Source organism: Sus scrofa, chromosome 1, assembly GCF_054392235.1.
Source record: "Sus scrofa isolate SSC_HxYL_T2T_F1_AM1 chromosome 1, Sscrofa_HxYL_maternal_Yorkshire_Landrace_v2.0, whole genome shotgun sequence".
NCBI classification, from domain to species: Eukaryota; Metazoa; Chordata; class Mammalia; order Artiodactyla; family Suidae; genus Sus; species Sus scrofa.
This window is the reverse complement of record NC_139383.1, coordinates 264,496,074-264,508,638: the sequence shown is the minus strand read 5'-3', so window position 1 is coordinate 264,508,638 and position 12,565 is coordinate 264,496,074. Positions and strand designations below refer to the sequence as shown.

The following is a 12,565-nucleotide window of genomic DNA, read 5'->3' as shown; positions in this document are numbered from 1 at the left end:
GATTCAGCCCCTAGCCTGGGAACTTCCATATGCTGCAGGTGTGGCTCAAAAAAATTTCTATAATTAAAAAAAAATTGAAGTATAGTTGATTTACGTTGTGTTAATTTTTTCCATGCAGAAAAGTGATCCAGTTACACACACGCACACACACATATATATACATTCTTTTTTATTTTCTTTTCCATTATGGTTTATTATATGGTATTGGATATAGTTCCCTGTGCTACACAGTAGGACCTTGTTGTTTACCCATTCTATGTAAAATAGTTTGCATCTGCTAATCTTCAATTTCCAATTCATCCCTTCCCCCCCTTCTTGGCAACCACAAGTCAGTTCTCTGTATCTGTGAATTTGTTTCTGTTTCATAGATAGGTTTATTTGTGTCATATTTTAGAGTCTACATATAAGTGACATCATATGGTATTTGTCTTTCTTTTTCTGACTGACTTCACTTAGAATGAGAATCTCTAGTTGCATCCATGTTGTTGCAAATGGCATTATTTCATTCTTTTTTATGGCTGAGTAGTATTCCATTGTATATATGTACTACATCGTCTTTTTTCATTCATCCATTGACTGACATTTAAGTTGTTTCCATGTCTTGGCTATTGTAAAAAATGCTGCTATGAACATAGGGGTGCATGTATCTTTTTGATACAATTCTATAATTTAAGATTAATAATTACATTTTAGGAAAAGAAAACCATTAATGTCAGTGGTAGCATCACTGCTATTCAGTTGAACCATAAGAAACTGCCAATAATCAGCTGTTTTTTGACATATAAAATAACAGTTTTATATGGTTAAACTTAACACATGCCATGTTTTCTGCAGTTACCCCCTGAATATGATCCAGTGCATTTGGTATAGGTTTCTGAGTAAGCTGGAGAAAGCTATAGAAACTAACAAGTAACCCAATTGTCCCACTTCACATACAACTAACTAAAGTTGAAGTTATTTCCTTTAAGGGGAGGTCACTTAAACTGATTGCCAGATTTTAACTGTTCAGTTGTGATATCATGATTCTTATCAATACATCACAGCAAGTAACGTTCTAAGTGAATAGAATTAGCTCTCCTTAGTTCTCCTGGAGAAAAATAAAATCTCTTTGCTTCTGCCACCTTGTTGCCAATTTCATTTTCCTGCTTTGCTAGTTTTCAATAGAAGAATTTCTATGATCGTATGAAGACTTTGCTTTTCCAGAAAAGAAAGTATTTGGACCCATGGCTTAAAGGACTTGCTTCTTTTCAGGACGCCAGGCAAAAAGGTTAACTGGTAAGAAATCTATATTTGGTTTAAAAAGTGTGTAAATTCAGTTCCTGTTGTGCCCTAAGCCCAGGAGGAAACAGAAAACAGAAGAATGGGATTCAGTTCCTTCCCTTTAGAGCTCAGTCAGTGTCTGGTGCAGGAATGATCAAGACAATCACCTGAGGCAAAGCTATGAGCAAAAGTCCAAAGGGATTTTGGAAGGGACTCACTCCGAATGCAGCCAGCCGATCCCAAGCTTTCTTGTGGAACTCTGGTGTTACTTGTAAGCTCTTTTTTTTGTGTTCTGTTTTGTGTTTTGCTTTTTTTTTTTTCCCCCCCTCCTGATGGTACGACCTTGTCTTCAGACTCCCTACTCTTCACTTTTCGTGGACACTCAGAAAAGACTAGTCGGTTCCCAAGAAGGGTGACCTGGAACAGTCTCTTTCCCCAGAAGATAGAATAGCTCAGTGTGGGAGTTCCCGTTGTAGCTCAGCCGGTTAAGAACCCGACATAGGGTCCATGAGGATGCAGGTTCCATCCCTGGCCTTGCTTTGCTGCAAGCTGCAGCATACATCGCAGATGCAGCTCCGACCTGGTGTTGGCTGTTGCTGTGGCCATGGTGTAGGCAGGCAGCCGCATCTCCGATTTGAACCCTAGCCTGGGAACCTCCATATGCCACGGGTGCCCTTCCCCTAAAAAGAAATGGAGGAGAGGAAGAGAATGAAAGAACTAATATGTATTGAGAACCTCATGTGTTCCAGCACTTTCTAAACCTTTTCAGTTTAGAAGTTGTTATCTTTGCAACAGCTCTTTGAGGACACTGAGACAGGGGTTAAGTGTGGAGGCAGAATTTGAATCCAGGCTTTTCGGATTCCGAAGCCATTATCGCTTCACAATTACCTTTCCAACCTATGTGCAACCATAGAAACTAGGGTTGCAGAAAATTACCCCCAAATTGATAAAAGGTCAAAGACGACCACGTGTCCTTCAACCTCATACCAGAACACCGTCTAATAAGCCCTCCTGGGGTCATCTGGTTCTCCTGGCAAATGCAACTGTGTTTAACTTGCCATCTACTGTTAAGTGGCCGGACTCTGAAGTTAGAAGTTAATTAGTCCCAAACTGAGAAGGTGCCCTTTGTTTTTGTCCAGTAAACATGTAAATGATTTCTGTTCAGTTGAGCCAATAACCGCAAAGGTTGTGGGTTTATTGCCCAGCAGGAGATTACCCTCCTGTGGTTAACTTGGCAGTGTTATTCCAGCAGTTTTTTTTCCTTTCACTGACCTGTATACACAGCTGCTTCTCACATCCGCCTTTGCCTCAGCTGTCATTCTTTGGGTTCCTTCAATAATGAGTTAATTAAATCTTTGACATGGGTGCACTGTACGAGCTGTACATGCAGTACGGGCTGTACATGCGGTACGGACGTTCTGAGTTTTAATTCACTGAGAATTCTCTTCTGACAGCAGCACAAACCAAGTGGGTGGGTGCTGCTTGCATGCGAAAGTAAAACTCTAGGTGCCGTGGAGACAGACGAAGGATGAGAGCGTAAAACCTGGGGAATCGAAGAGAAGGAATTCTTGAGTGGGGCCTTGGAGGAAGGATACTATTTGAACAGGCCAAATGTGCAGCATGAGGAAAAGAAGCATGAAATCAGGGGGTTTTCTAGAGGCTACAATTAAAGAAGAGCCACCTAGTTTGGTCTTTTTCCTTAGCTCATGCTCTTGATTGCATAGGATCCAGAATGTGAAGATTTAGAAGAAATAGACGACTGTAGCGGCTCAGGAACAACAGGAGTTTGAGGGGGGTTTTTTGTTTTGTTTTGTTTTGTTTTTGTCTCTCTCTTTTTTGGGGGGTGGGGGCCACACCCACGGCATATGGAGGTTCCCAGGCTAGGGATCGAATTAGACCTATAGCTGCCAGTCTATACCACAGCCACAGCAACGCAGGATCTGAGCCATGTCTGCGACCTACCCCACAGCCTCATGGCAACACCAGATCCTTAGCCCACTGAACGAGGCCAGGGATCGAACCCGCAACCTCATGGTTCCTAGTCGGATTCATTTCCGCCGTACCAGACGGAACTCCCTGAGCTATTTTTTATCAACAGTGTACTCTCGGGGCCTAGGCATAGTAAGCCAACAATGACTGTGAATGACGAAGTCGATCAAAAGAATAGAATATGATCAGCTCCCATTAGTGGACCACTTACTATGTGCCAAGCACTGTGCCAGGCTCTTTGCATAAGTAATTCCACCAGAGGAGTTCCCATGGTGGCTCAGCAGGTTGAGGACCCAATGCTGTCTCTGTGAGGATGCAGGTTTGATTCCTGGCCTCCCTCGGTGGGTGAAGGATCCAGCATTGCTGCAAGCTGCAGCATAGTTTGCAGATATGGCTTGGATCTGACGTTGCCAGCAGCTGTAGCTCCAACTTGACCCATGGCCCAGGAACTTTCACATGCCACAGGTACAACCATCAAAATAAAAATAAAAATAATGATAATAAATAATAATTCCATCAGACTGGTGGAACCATTGATGGTACCAGTGATCATGCCATTACACTGATGTTATGAAGCAGATTTTCTTTATTTTTCAAATGAGAGCCAGCCTATGGCAAAATTGCTCTGTGGATAGTCTTTATCTTTGGATAAATATCTGGACCCAAGGGGTCCAGAATCCAACATTTTTTTTAATGGCCACACCTGCGGCATATGGAAGTTCCCAGGCCAGGGATGGAACCCGAGCCCCTGCCGTCAGATTCCCACCGCAGTGGGAACTCCCAGAATTCAACACCTTTGATTCTTCCCCCTCTGCCCAAACTGTCTAACCCCCTCCCCAAGCCTGATGCTGTCAGTACCATTGGAATAAACTGATCCTAAAGGATGAGCAGCTGAGAGTCCCAGATGGACCTCTGGGTAACCTGGGCCCACGTGTACGAGGTACTTGCTGAATTTTCGTGAGGGAATCTGGAGACAACATTCACTGGGCTCCTTGGTTTTCTTACCTTAGGGACCTCTCAGGTTGTGGTGGAAATTTCAAACTAGAAAAGAAGGGAACGGGTTTCTGCTTTCACCCCTTCCCCTGCCCTAGGTGGGCAGAGAACTCGACCTCTTTTGGGGGGATTCCTTATTTATCGAGATGTCTTGCTCAGAGTCCCTCTTCCAGAAAGGGCTCGTTCCCCTTTCAAGAAAGCTGTGAGGCATGTGGCGCCTCACAGCCTCCACTGACAACCGGTTCAGATGGCCCTCCACTCCTGAGCCGAGCTAGTGGTGTCCTTGGGGCAGCCCATCCAGTGACTGCGGGAGACTGTGGTACAAGGTCCCATCCATTTCTGCCTAAGCCGGGACTCTCAGAGTTCCCAGGGGGTCTGACAGAGGCCGTCTCAGATCCCTTTTCCCTTTCTCAAGTGTCCCTCCCAGTAAGCTTTTCACACTCCTAAATCTGCCTTAGTATCTCCTTTCCGGGGACCCAGATGGTACCGCTGGGATGCTCTTAGCTCCAAGCAACCTCCCTCGGTGAAGGGAGTGCATATTTTAGAACTGAATTTGAGCCAGTACCAGCAGCATATGTAATCACCCTGGATGCTAGGGACCAAGGAATACTTCCACTCTGGCACATGAATCACATCAGCTTTATTTCTTGCTATTCATCTTGGCACGGACTGGGTCTTGGTGTTATATAACACGGCCTGACTTGTTGCTCCCGGCTTTCTCAATGAGCGATTTGTTCAATTCAGAGTGTGACTAAAGACAAGGTCACTAAGTCCGTTTCTAGCCAGCCAGTTAGTTTCAAATCCAGTTGCCTGTTACAAATGGATTGTTATCTGGTCATATATGGACTCCAGAAGCCCCTCGCCCACACTGAGTCATGACTTAGGTTAGTCGTTTCCCAGCCACCTGGCAGATTGTTACCTTTCCCATGGGTCATTTATAAAATGCTCTATAGTCTGGGGTTGGGTGAGAAAGTCTTTTTTTGGGGGGGAGGGGGTTCGGGGGTTCTTTTTAGGGCCGCACCTGCAGTATATGGAAGTTCCTGGGGTAGGGGTCGAATCGGAACTGCAGCTGCCAGCCCATGCCACAGCCACGGCAACTAAGGATCTGAGCCGCATCTACACTTCCACCACAGCTTGCAGCAATGCCAAATCCTTAACCCACTGGGTGAGGCCAGGGATCAAACTCGCATCCTTATGGTTACGAGTCGGGGTCTTAACCCACTGAGTCACAACAGGAACTTCCAAGGGTGAGGAAGTCTAATGTGGTTGGTGATCAGGTACTTAACTTGTGACCACAGGTGGAAGAGAATAGTTTTTGCTTTTCTGGGGTGTGGAAGCATCTCCCAATTCCTTATTAGAAGAGCAATACTCCCCCAAACTACCCATCCTTCCATCCATTCATCCATCAAACATTCATCCACCGAGAGAGTTGCTGCTTGGCCTTCACTTCATCACACTTGCAGCTGCATCCTTAGTGCCACATTTTGGGGAAATCTACATGCAGCTTTTTCAGTAGTAACTCTCACCTCTGGGGTTTAAATTGTCACTTGTTCCTTTTCTATCTGTCCTTCATGTCAGAACGTCCATCCTTGACCTGTGTTATAGAGTCAATAAGGGAGTTCCCGTTGTGGCTCAGTGGAAATGCACCTGACTAGTAACCGCGAGGATGTGAACTAGCCTGGCCACTTCCATATGCTGTAAGTGGGGCCCTAACGAACAAACTAACTAACTAACTAAAATTGAGTCAGTAAGAGAAAGTGCTCTGGGATCAGACAATCTTGGGTCAAATATGGGTTCTCCCACTTACTGGCTGTGTGATCTTGGTGAGTTTGCTTAACCTGAGTCTCAGTTTATACCTCTGTAAACAGAATGATCGTTCTCATCAAACAGAACTATTATAAGGATTATATGAAACAATATTTGTAAAGCAATTATCTAACACTCACTGATACTTTATGACATCAAAGTATTATTTTTTAATATCTGACCCGTGGACAGATGATTTTTGTACTGCTGCAAAATATATCCCCGTTATAACTATTTGCCTTGGTAAGTGGATCCTGGCACAGTCCCCTGCTTGAACAAACATGACTTTGAACAAGACCTTCTTTATCTGATTACCAGATTGTTTCTGAGTTTACGTCTAAGCGCCTTAAATATAAAAGTAACTGATGCAACTTGACTGTACTGTAGTACTTTGTATTTGCGCGCCGAAGCGAGCACTGTAATATACTAGTCTGGATTCAGGTGTCAGTGTCATGTTTGCAATGTGGGACTACAATTGTTTTAAAATAATCTCTGTTCTTAAAAGGTGGGTAGATGTTTGGGGCCTGGGCAGCTCAGCCCTGGAATGACTGGTTACTCCTGTCGTCAGTTGGTCCCATAAATAGAGCCCAAAGGCTAGCTCTCCAGGGTGGGGACACAGGACAGGATGGACCCTTGGTCCATCTGCTTCTGTTGTACTGACTGAGGCTGGCTCCTCAGACTCACCTTTCTCCACAAAACCTTGACATCCCAGACAGCCTCCATCTCCCTCTCCACTGGGCCGGGAGACAAAATTGTGGTCCATTAAAGCTGGTGGGTTTTTTTAGACAAAGCTCTGCTCATCTGGAGGGAAAAATTCTCTGGCTCTGTTCCTGGAATTACGTGGTCCGTCGTCCATTGGACCAAGCCACGTTTTCTTTTTCCCCTGTTGTTCCTCTTCTACATCACTCTTGGCTTTTCTGTTCTCCTGTATTGCTTTTCTTTTTCTTTTTGTTTCGTTTTTTTTCTTTTCTTTTACTTTCTACCTTATAATTAGATTGTTTTCAAAACATCCACACACTGGCCAGGAGTTTCTTGAGCACACAGCCCTTATCTTATTAATCTCTTTAGCTCCTGAAAGTGCCAAGTACAGAGTAGGCATTTGTTTTGTTTTTTTAGGGCTGCACCTGCGGCCTATGGAAATTCCCAGGCTAGGGGTCAGGTTGGAGCTGCAGCTGCAGTCTTACACCACAGCCACAGCAACACCAGATCCGAGTGTCATCTGTGATCTATGCTGCAGCTTGCGGCCACACTGGATCCTTCACCTACTAAACAAGGCCAAGGATCAAACCTACATCCTCATGGGTACTAGTTGGGTTCTTAACCTGCTGAACCATAATGGGAACTCTGCGAGCAGGCATTTGTAAATGGTAGTTGAGCTAAGTTGAGTCATCATTATTTCTCAAAAATCCTTTAGAAGCACTAGCTCCCAAATCAGCTTGCTATGCTCAAGACAAAATTACTCTGTCAGATGATTGCCCTTTGTATCTTGCATTATGTAATAGAGGTATTCCCTGTTGATGGGTAGTCAGGTGAACTTTTGTAAAATGAATCCTTATTCCATGAACTTATACTATCTCCTGGGAGATGCTAACACCAGTGGTTACTCTTTTTCTATTTCCTTTTTTGGTCATCTTTCCCCATGTCTCTATCCTTCCTATCTTCCACTGTTTGAAAGTCAGTATCACCCAACTGTGGTATTTATTGGTCATCTATAAGTTGTGAGAGTGTTTTCAGGTCATTAATTTACAGCACCTACTGCAAATATTTAAATGCAGCGCACAAATATTATTTAAGGGCATCCTGTTGGAAAGCTAAGCATCGCTCTTGATCGACTTAATAGTCGTTTGGCTTTGGTTTTGTCTGGGTTTTCTTTTTAAAAAAAGTTTGTTGAAGTATAGTTGATTTATAATGTTAATTTCTTCTGTACAGCAGAGCGATTCAGTTATACTCACAAATTCTTTTTTAAAATAAATGTTATTGGAGTATAGTTGACTTAGAAAGTTGTCTTAGTTTCAGGCGTACAGCAGAGTAAATCAGTTATGCATATACCTATATCCATTCTTTTTCAGATTATTTTCCCATGTAGGTTATTACACAGTATTGAAATTTCCCTGTGCTATACAGTAGATCCCTGTTAACCATCTATTTTATATATAGTAGTGTGTATAGTTATACATATTTATTCTTATTTGTATTCTTTTCCATTATGGCTCATCATAGGATAGTGAATGTAGTTCCCTGTGCTATACAGCAGGACCTTGTTGTTTATCCATCCTGTATATAATAGTTTGCATCTGCTAATCCCAAACTCCCAATCCATCCCTCCCTCCACTTGGCAACCACAGGTCTGTTCTCTACATCTATTTCTGTTTCGTAGATAAACTCATTTTATTGGGTTTTTCTCTTTTTCCTTTTTGGCCACCCCTCGATATACGGAGTTCCCGGGCATTTCCCCACCTTCATTGAAAGTTGCTAAGGAGTTCTCTGGTGGCCTAGCACTTAGGAATCCAGCATTGTTACTGCACCTGCTTGGGTCACTGCTGTGCCACAGATTCAATCCCTGGCCCAGAAACTTCCGCATGCCTCAGGCACAGTTTAAAAACAAAAACAAAACAAAAAAACAAACAAACAAACAAACAAAAAAAACCGCTTCCCTAAAGGGAGGATGACAACTTGTACTTCACTTCTGTTATGGGACCTATGAATGCGAGGCATACATGGTGATTAAACACTTGTTCAGTCATTGTGTGGAAAGGAAAGGCTGCAGTGGTCAAATCTGGAGAACAAGGAATCGAGATATACTGAATTGAATGCCAGACACCATACTCTGAAAACATTATTTTATTCAACCCTATTTTAACCCACCATATGTTAATGCTTTGTGATAGGTACCATTGTTTTTGGTAGAGACAGTTTCTTTGTTTCCGAGTCCATAAAAACAGAGTAATTCTCCCAATTCTGCACACATTGTGAGGGACTGGAAATAGAGTCCCCACACATCCCATTTCTCAGTAAGACTCCATTTCTGCCCCATGCAGCTGGATTTCCGATTGCAAGCTGGATCCACAGTTAAATCTGGTTCCACAAGGCAGTCCTGTAAAGCATCCACTATTTTACTTGAGTATGTGCTTCGAGACATGTAAGGTCACTAAGCAGATGTAAGAGGTAAGATTGCCAACTTTCAAAAGGGCAGGAACAGTCCTTGGCCTCACCCCAGTGAATGACAGACCGTTTCATGGAGTGGGAGGAACCAAGGAGGGGATAAAACCCTGAACCCAGAGCAGATATGAAAACAGAGGCACTGGGGAGTGAAGCCACCAGAGGGGAGAGATTCAGTCCCAGTGACTACAGAGGAGACAGTGCTGTCCGCTGCCAAGATGAAGCTGCTGCTCTTGCTGTGTCTGGGGCTGACTCTAGCCTCTTCCCACAAGGAAGCAGGCCAAGATGTTGTGACAAGCAACTTCGATGCTTCAAAGGTAGGGTCAATGGAGCAGAGTGCCTTCGGGTTTGGGGGATTCGGAAGCAAGGTGGCCCTCCTGGAGGGCAGGAGTCCCTTGACATATTAGACAAAAGGGGCAGTTTCAGACCTGGGACTGAGGGGAGTTGTGCCCTGTTAAAAGATGACATACTTGGGGACCTGCCTTCTCACGGAAGGGACAGTGGAAAGAGGCCTCGGTGTGGTGCCTGTTGGCCTGTGTTCGAATTGCCTCTTCGCATCAGCGTTGTGAGTCCTGGCCAGAGTTCAAAAAGACCAGCATTTGTGTGGTATCCTCTCCCCCTTTCTCGGCCAATCTTTTTCTCGATTTATTGCAGATTGCCGGCGAGTGGTATTCCATTCTTTTGGCCTCAGACGCCAAGGAAAATATAGAAGAAAATGGTAGCATGAGAGTTTTTGTGGAGCATATCCGTGTCTTGGACAACTCTTCCCTAGCCTTTAAATTTCAGAGAAAGTAAGTGTGGCTTTTTTCACTTAGGAAAGAAAAAAACCAGAAGCCCGAATATGGTCTTGGACACACACACACACACACACACACACACACACACGGAAACATTCCGAGTCTGTATCCAAAATCGGAGTCCATCACCTGGCACTGATCCGAGGCTTGATAAACCTGTGGCTTTCCTATATTCAGAGATGAGGATTGGTGACAGGAATAAATTTAAACGGGAGCAGAGGAGGTAAGGGGTAGAGGGGTGACAGAATCCTAAGTAGCATGGCAGTACAGCGTAGCGTGCAAGCATAGCATTTGGAAATCGACAGCAGGTCTAGCTCTTGAATCTGTTTTCCTAGTTGTGTGACTAAGAAAGTTCATCTCTTTCTACCTCGATTTTCCCTTGGGTAAGAGAAGGTGATGCTAATGCCCTCTTGTGGTTTTTTGGTGAGGACCGGTGAGGTCGTGTTTGTAAGGTACGTGACTGAGGGGCCGGTGCATGGTGAAACTGAGCTCATTCTCTAGACAAATAGCGGTCATAATACTAAGAGTGGTAGAAGTTGTTGACTCATTCTCAAACTACCAACTAGAGTGAAATAACATAGATGAAAGCGCTCTGGAAGTGGTACCCCAGAATGCTCCGCAATTAATCAGGGGAATCAAACCACAGTCATGGAAGGGAGCCAGCCCCATCAGTCTCTCTTGGGCATCAGCACATTCTGTTTTTCAGGGTAAACGGAGAGTGTACTGACTTTTATGCGGTTTGTGACAAAGTAGGAGATGGTGTGTATACAGTTGCCTGTAAGTATGCCAAAAAAAAAGTCTTTTTACATTCTACTTCCAACCGCAAGGACTGTACTAAACCCCAGTATCTTCAGGATCTTGATCAATTCCTGACCAATGCTTATTTCAATAATCTAATGGGGCCAGCGAATAGCCAATATTCTGAGTTTGGGAGAAATGCATGTGTAAAAGCCAATGCCTGGCACATAATACCATCAGATAGAGAAGGCAGTCTGGTCATATGTGCTTCCTGCAATTAAAGAAAATTGACAAAAAAAAAAAAAAGGTAAATTGGCAGGACAGGTTCTCATTTGCTGCCTACTTTCTGATGTCTGGAGCCATTGTCATATGTTTTAATATTATATAGCATATTATTATTATTCATTATTGTTATTAGTATTGAATATTATTCAATATTATTCATTATTATTAGTAGTATTGAATATTATTCAATATTATTCAATATTATAGAGCACTGGGTATATAATACCAATGGGGCTTATAGAGAGGACAGAGACACGTCTTGGTTGGCAGAGATGGCCAGGGGGCTAGGTGAGTCTCGGGGAGGATGAGGGAGGGGAAGTTGCCACTGTGGCTGAATTCCCCACCACTAGTGGTCAGTCTACCAGTTGACCTTAGACGTTGCCTCATGGAGCCCAGAGCAATGCAAATGGAAGGCAGCCAAAAGCACTCGCTCTCTCTTTCAGGATAGGCATGTGGATTTGTTTTGCGGGAGAGAATGAGTGAAAGGGGTCACTTCCTTCTCATGGACTTCAAAGAAGTTCTGAGGCTGTTCCCATCGTGGCGCAGTGGAAATGAATCCGACTGGGAACCATGAGGTTGAGGGTTCAATCCCTGGCCCTGCTCAGCAGGTCAAGGATCCGGCGTGGCCGTGAGCTGTGGTGTAGGTCGCAGACACAGCTCAGATCTGGTACTGCTGTGGCTCTGGCCGGCAGCAACAGCTCCGATTCGACCCCTTGTCTGGGGACCTCTATGTGCCATTGGTGCAGCCCTAAAAAGACCAAAAAAAAAAAAAAAAAAGGTAAAATAAATAAATAAAGTTCTGAGCTGTGTTCTGTTTCCCTCCCCTGCCAGACTATGGAGAGAACAAATTTCGCCTACTTGAAGTGAACTATTCTGACTATGTCATTTTACACCTTGTGAATGTCAATGGCGACAAAACATTCCAGCTGATGGAGTTCTACGGTACTGTATTGTCATGCCGACACTTATCCTGGGGCACGGGGACCAGGGAGGGAAGGCGGCCTGGAGACACCATGGCCTTCCCAATGCTATCCTGAGACACCTGTTCTCTGAAGACAGATGCTCACCTTTGGTAAAAATCCCTCAGGCTCAGTGATGGGAAGAGGATGAGTCTCTCATGGTGCCAGAAAGCTATCCTAAAGATGTCAAGCTCAAGACAGGTCCTAGTCCATCTGCAAGACTTCTGCCTAAGCAACCAGTCAAACCAGTCAGCACCCTCCCTTTTCCCACCCATCTGGAGCCCCACCTCGCTCCTGAGCCTCACAGACCAGGGAACAAGACAAAAGCAGTTTCTGTCCCTCTTCCCACAGGCCGAAAACCAGATGTGGAGCCAAAACTCAAGGACAAGTTTGTGGAGATTTGCCAACAATATGGCATCATCAAGGAAAACATAATCGATCTGACCAAAATTGGTGAGCTTAACCATCCCTGGCCTTCTCTGCCTAACTTCCCTTTTGCTGAATGCGGACCTTACTGAAGGGGGAAATCCGAGAGAAGCTTATCCCTCCCCCGATCCGTCCCCCTTTGTCCTCGCCTGG

General features: G+C 44.4%; 2 protein-coding genes across 5 annotated transcripts in view; both read left to right on the top strand.

Moving 5' to 3' along the window:
* LOC110256075 (uncharacterized) overlaps nucleotides 1-12,565 on the top strand; it is a 103,503-nt gene that overhangs the window by 60,119 nt on the left and 30,819 nt on the right. The window contains exon 3 of one of the 2 annotated variants that reach the window (XR_014825325.1): nucleotides 9,087-9,218. The exons of the other annotated variant lie outside the window; for it this stretch is intronic. The gene's annotated coding sequence lies outside the window, so the exon portion shown is untranslated. Of the gene's footprint in view, nucleotides 1-9,086; nucleotides 9,219-12,565 lie in introns of those variants that run through there. 2 annotated transcript variants of the gene reach the window in all.
* The window catches only part of SAL1 (salivary lipocalin), a 34,047-nt gene continuing 30,818 nt past the window's right edge, over nucleotides 9,337-12,565 (top strand). For 2 of the 3 annotated variants that reach the window (XM_085009402.1, XM_085009399.1), the window contains exons 1-5: nucleotides 9,337-9,524; nucleotides 9,862-9,998; nucleotides 10,711-10,781; nucleotides 11,859-11,969; nucleotides 12,338-12,439. In XM_085009402.1, coding sequence (XP_084865528.1) covers nucleotides 9,426-9,524; nucleotides 9,862-9,998; nucleotides 10,711-10,781; nucleotides 11,859-11,969; nucleotides 12,338-12,439 — 520 coding nt within the window. In that variant the 5' untranslated portion in view covers nucleotides 9,337-9,425. The remainder of the gene's footprint in view (nucleotides 9,525-9,861; nucleotides 9,999-10,710; nucleotides 10,782-11,858; nucleotides 11,970-12,337; nucleotides 12,440-12,565) is intronic. The other variant, NM_213814.2, reaches the window with a different exon arrangement.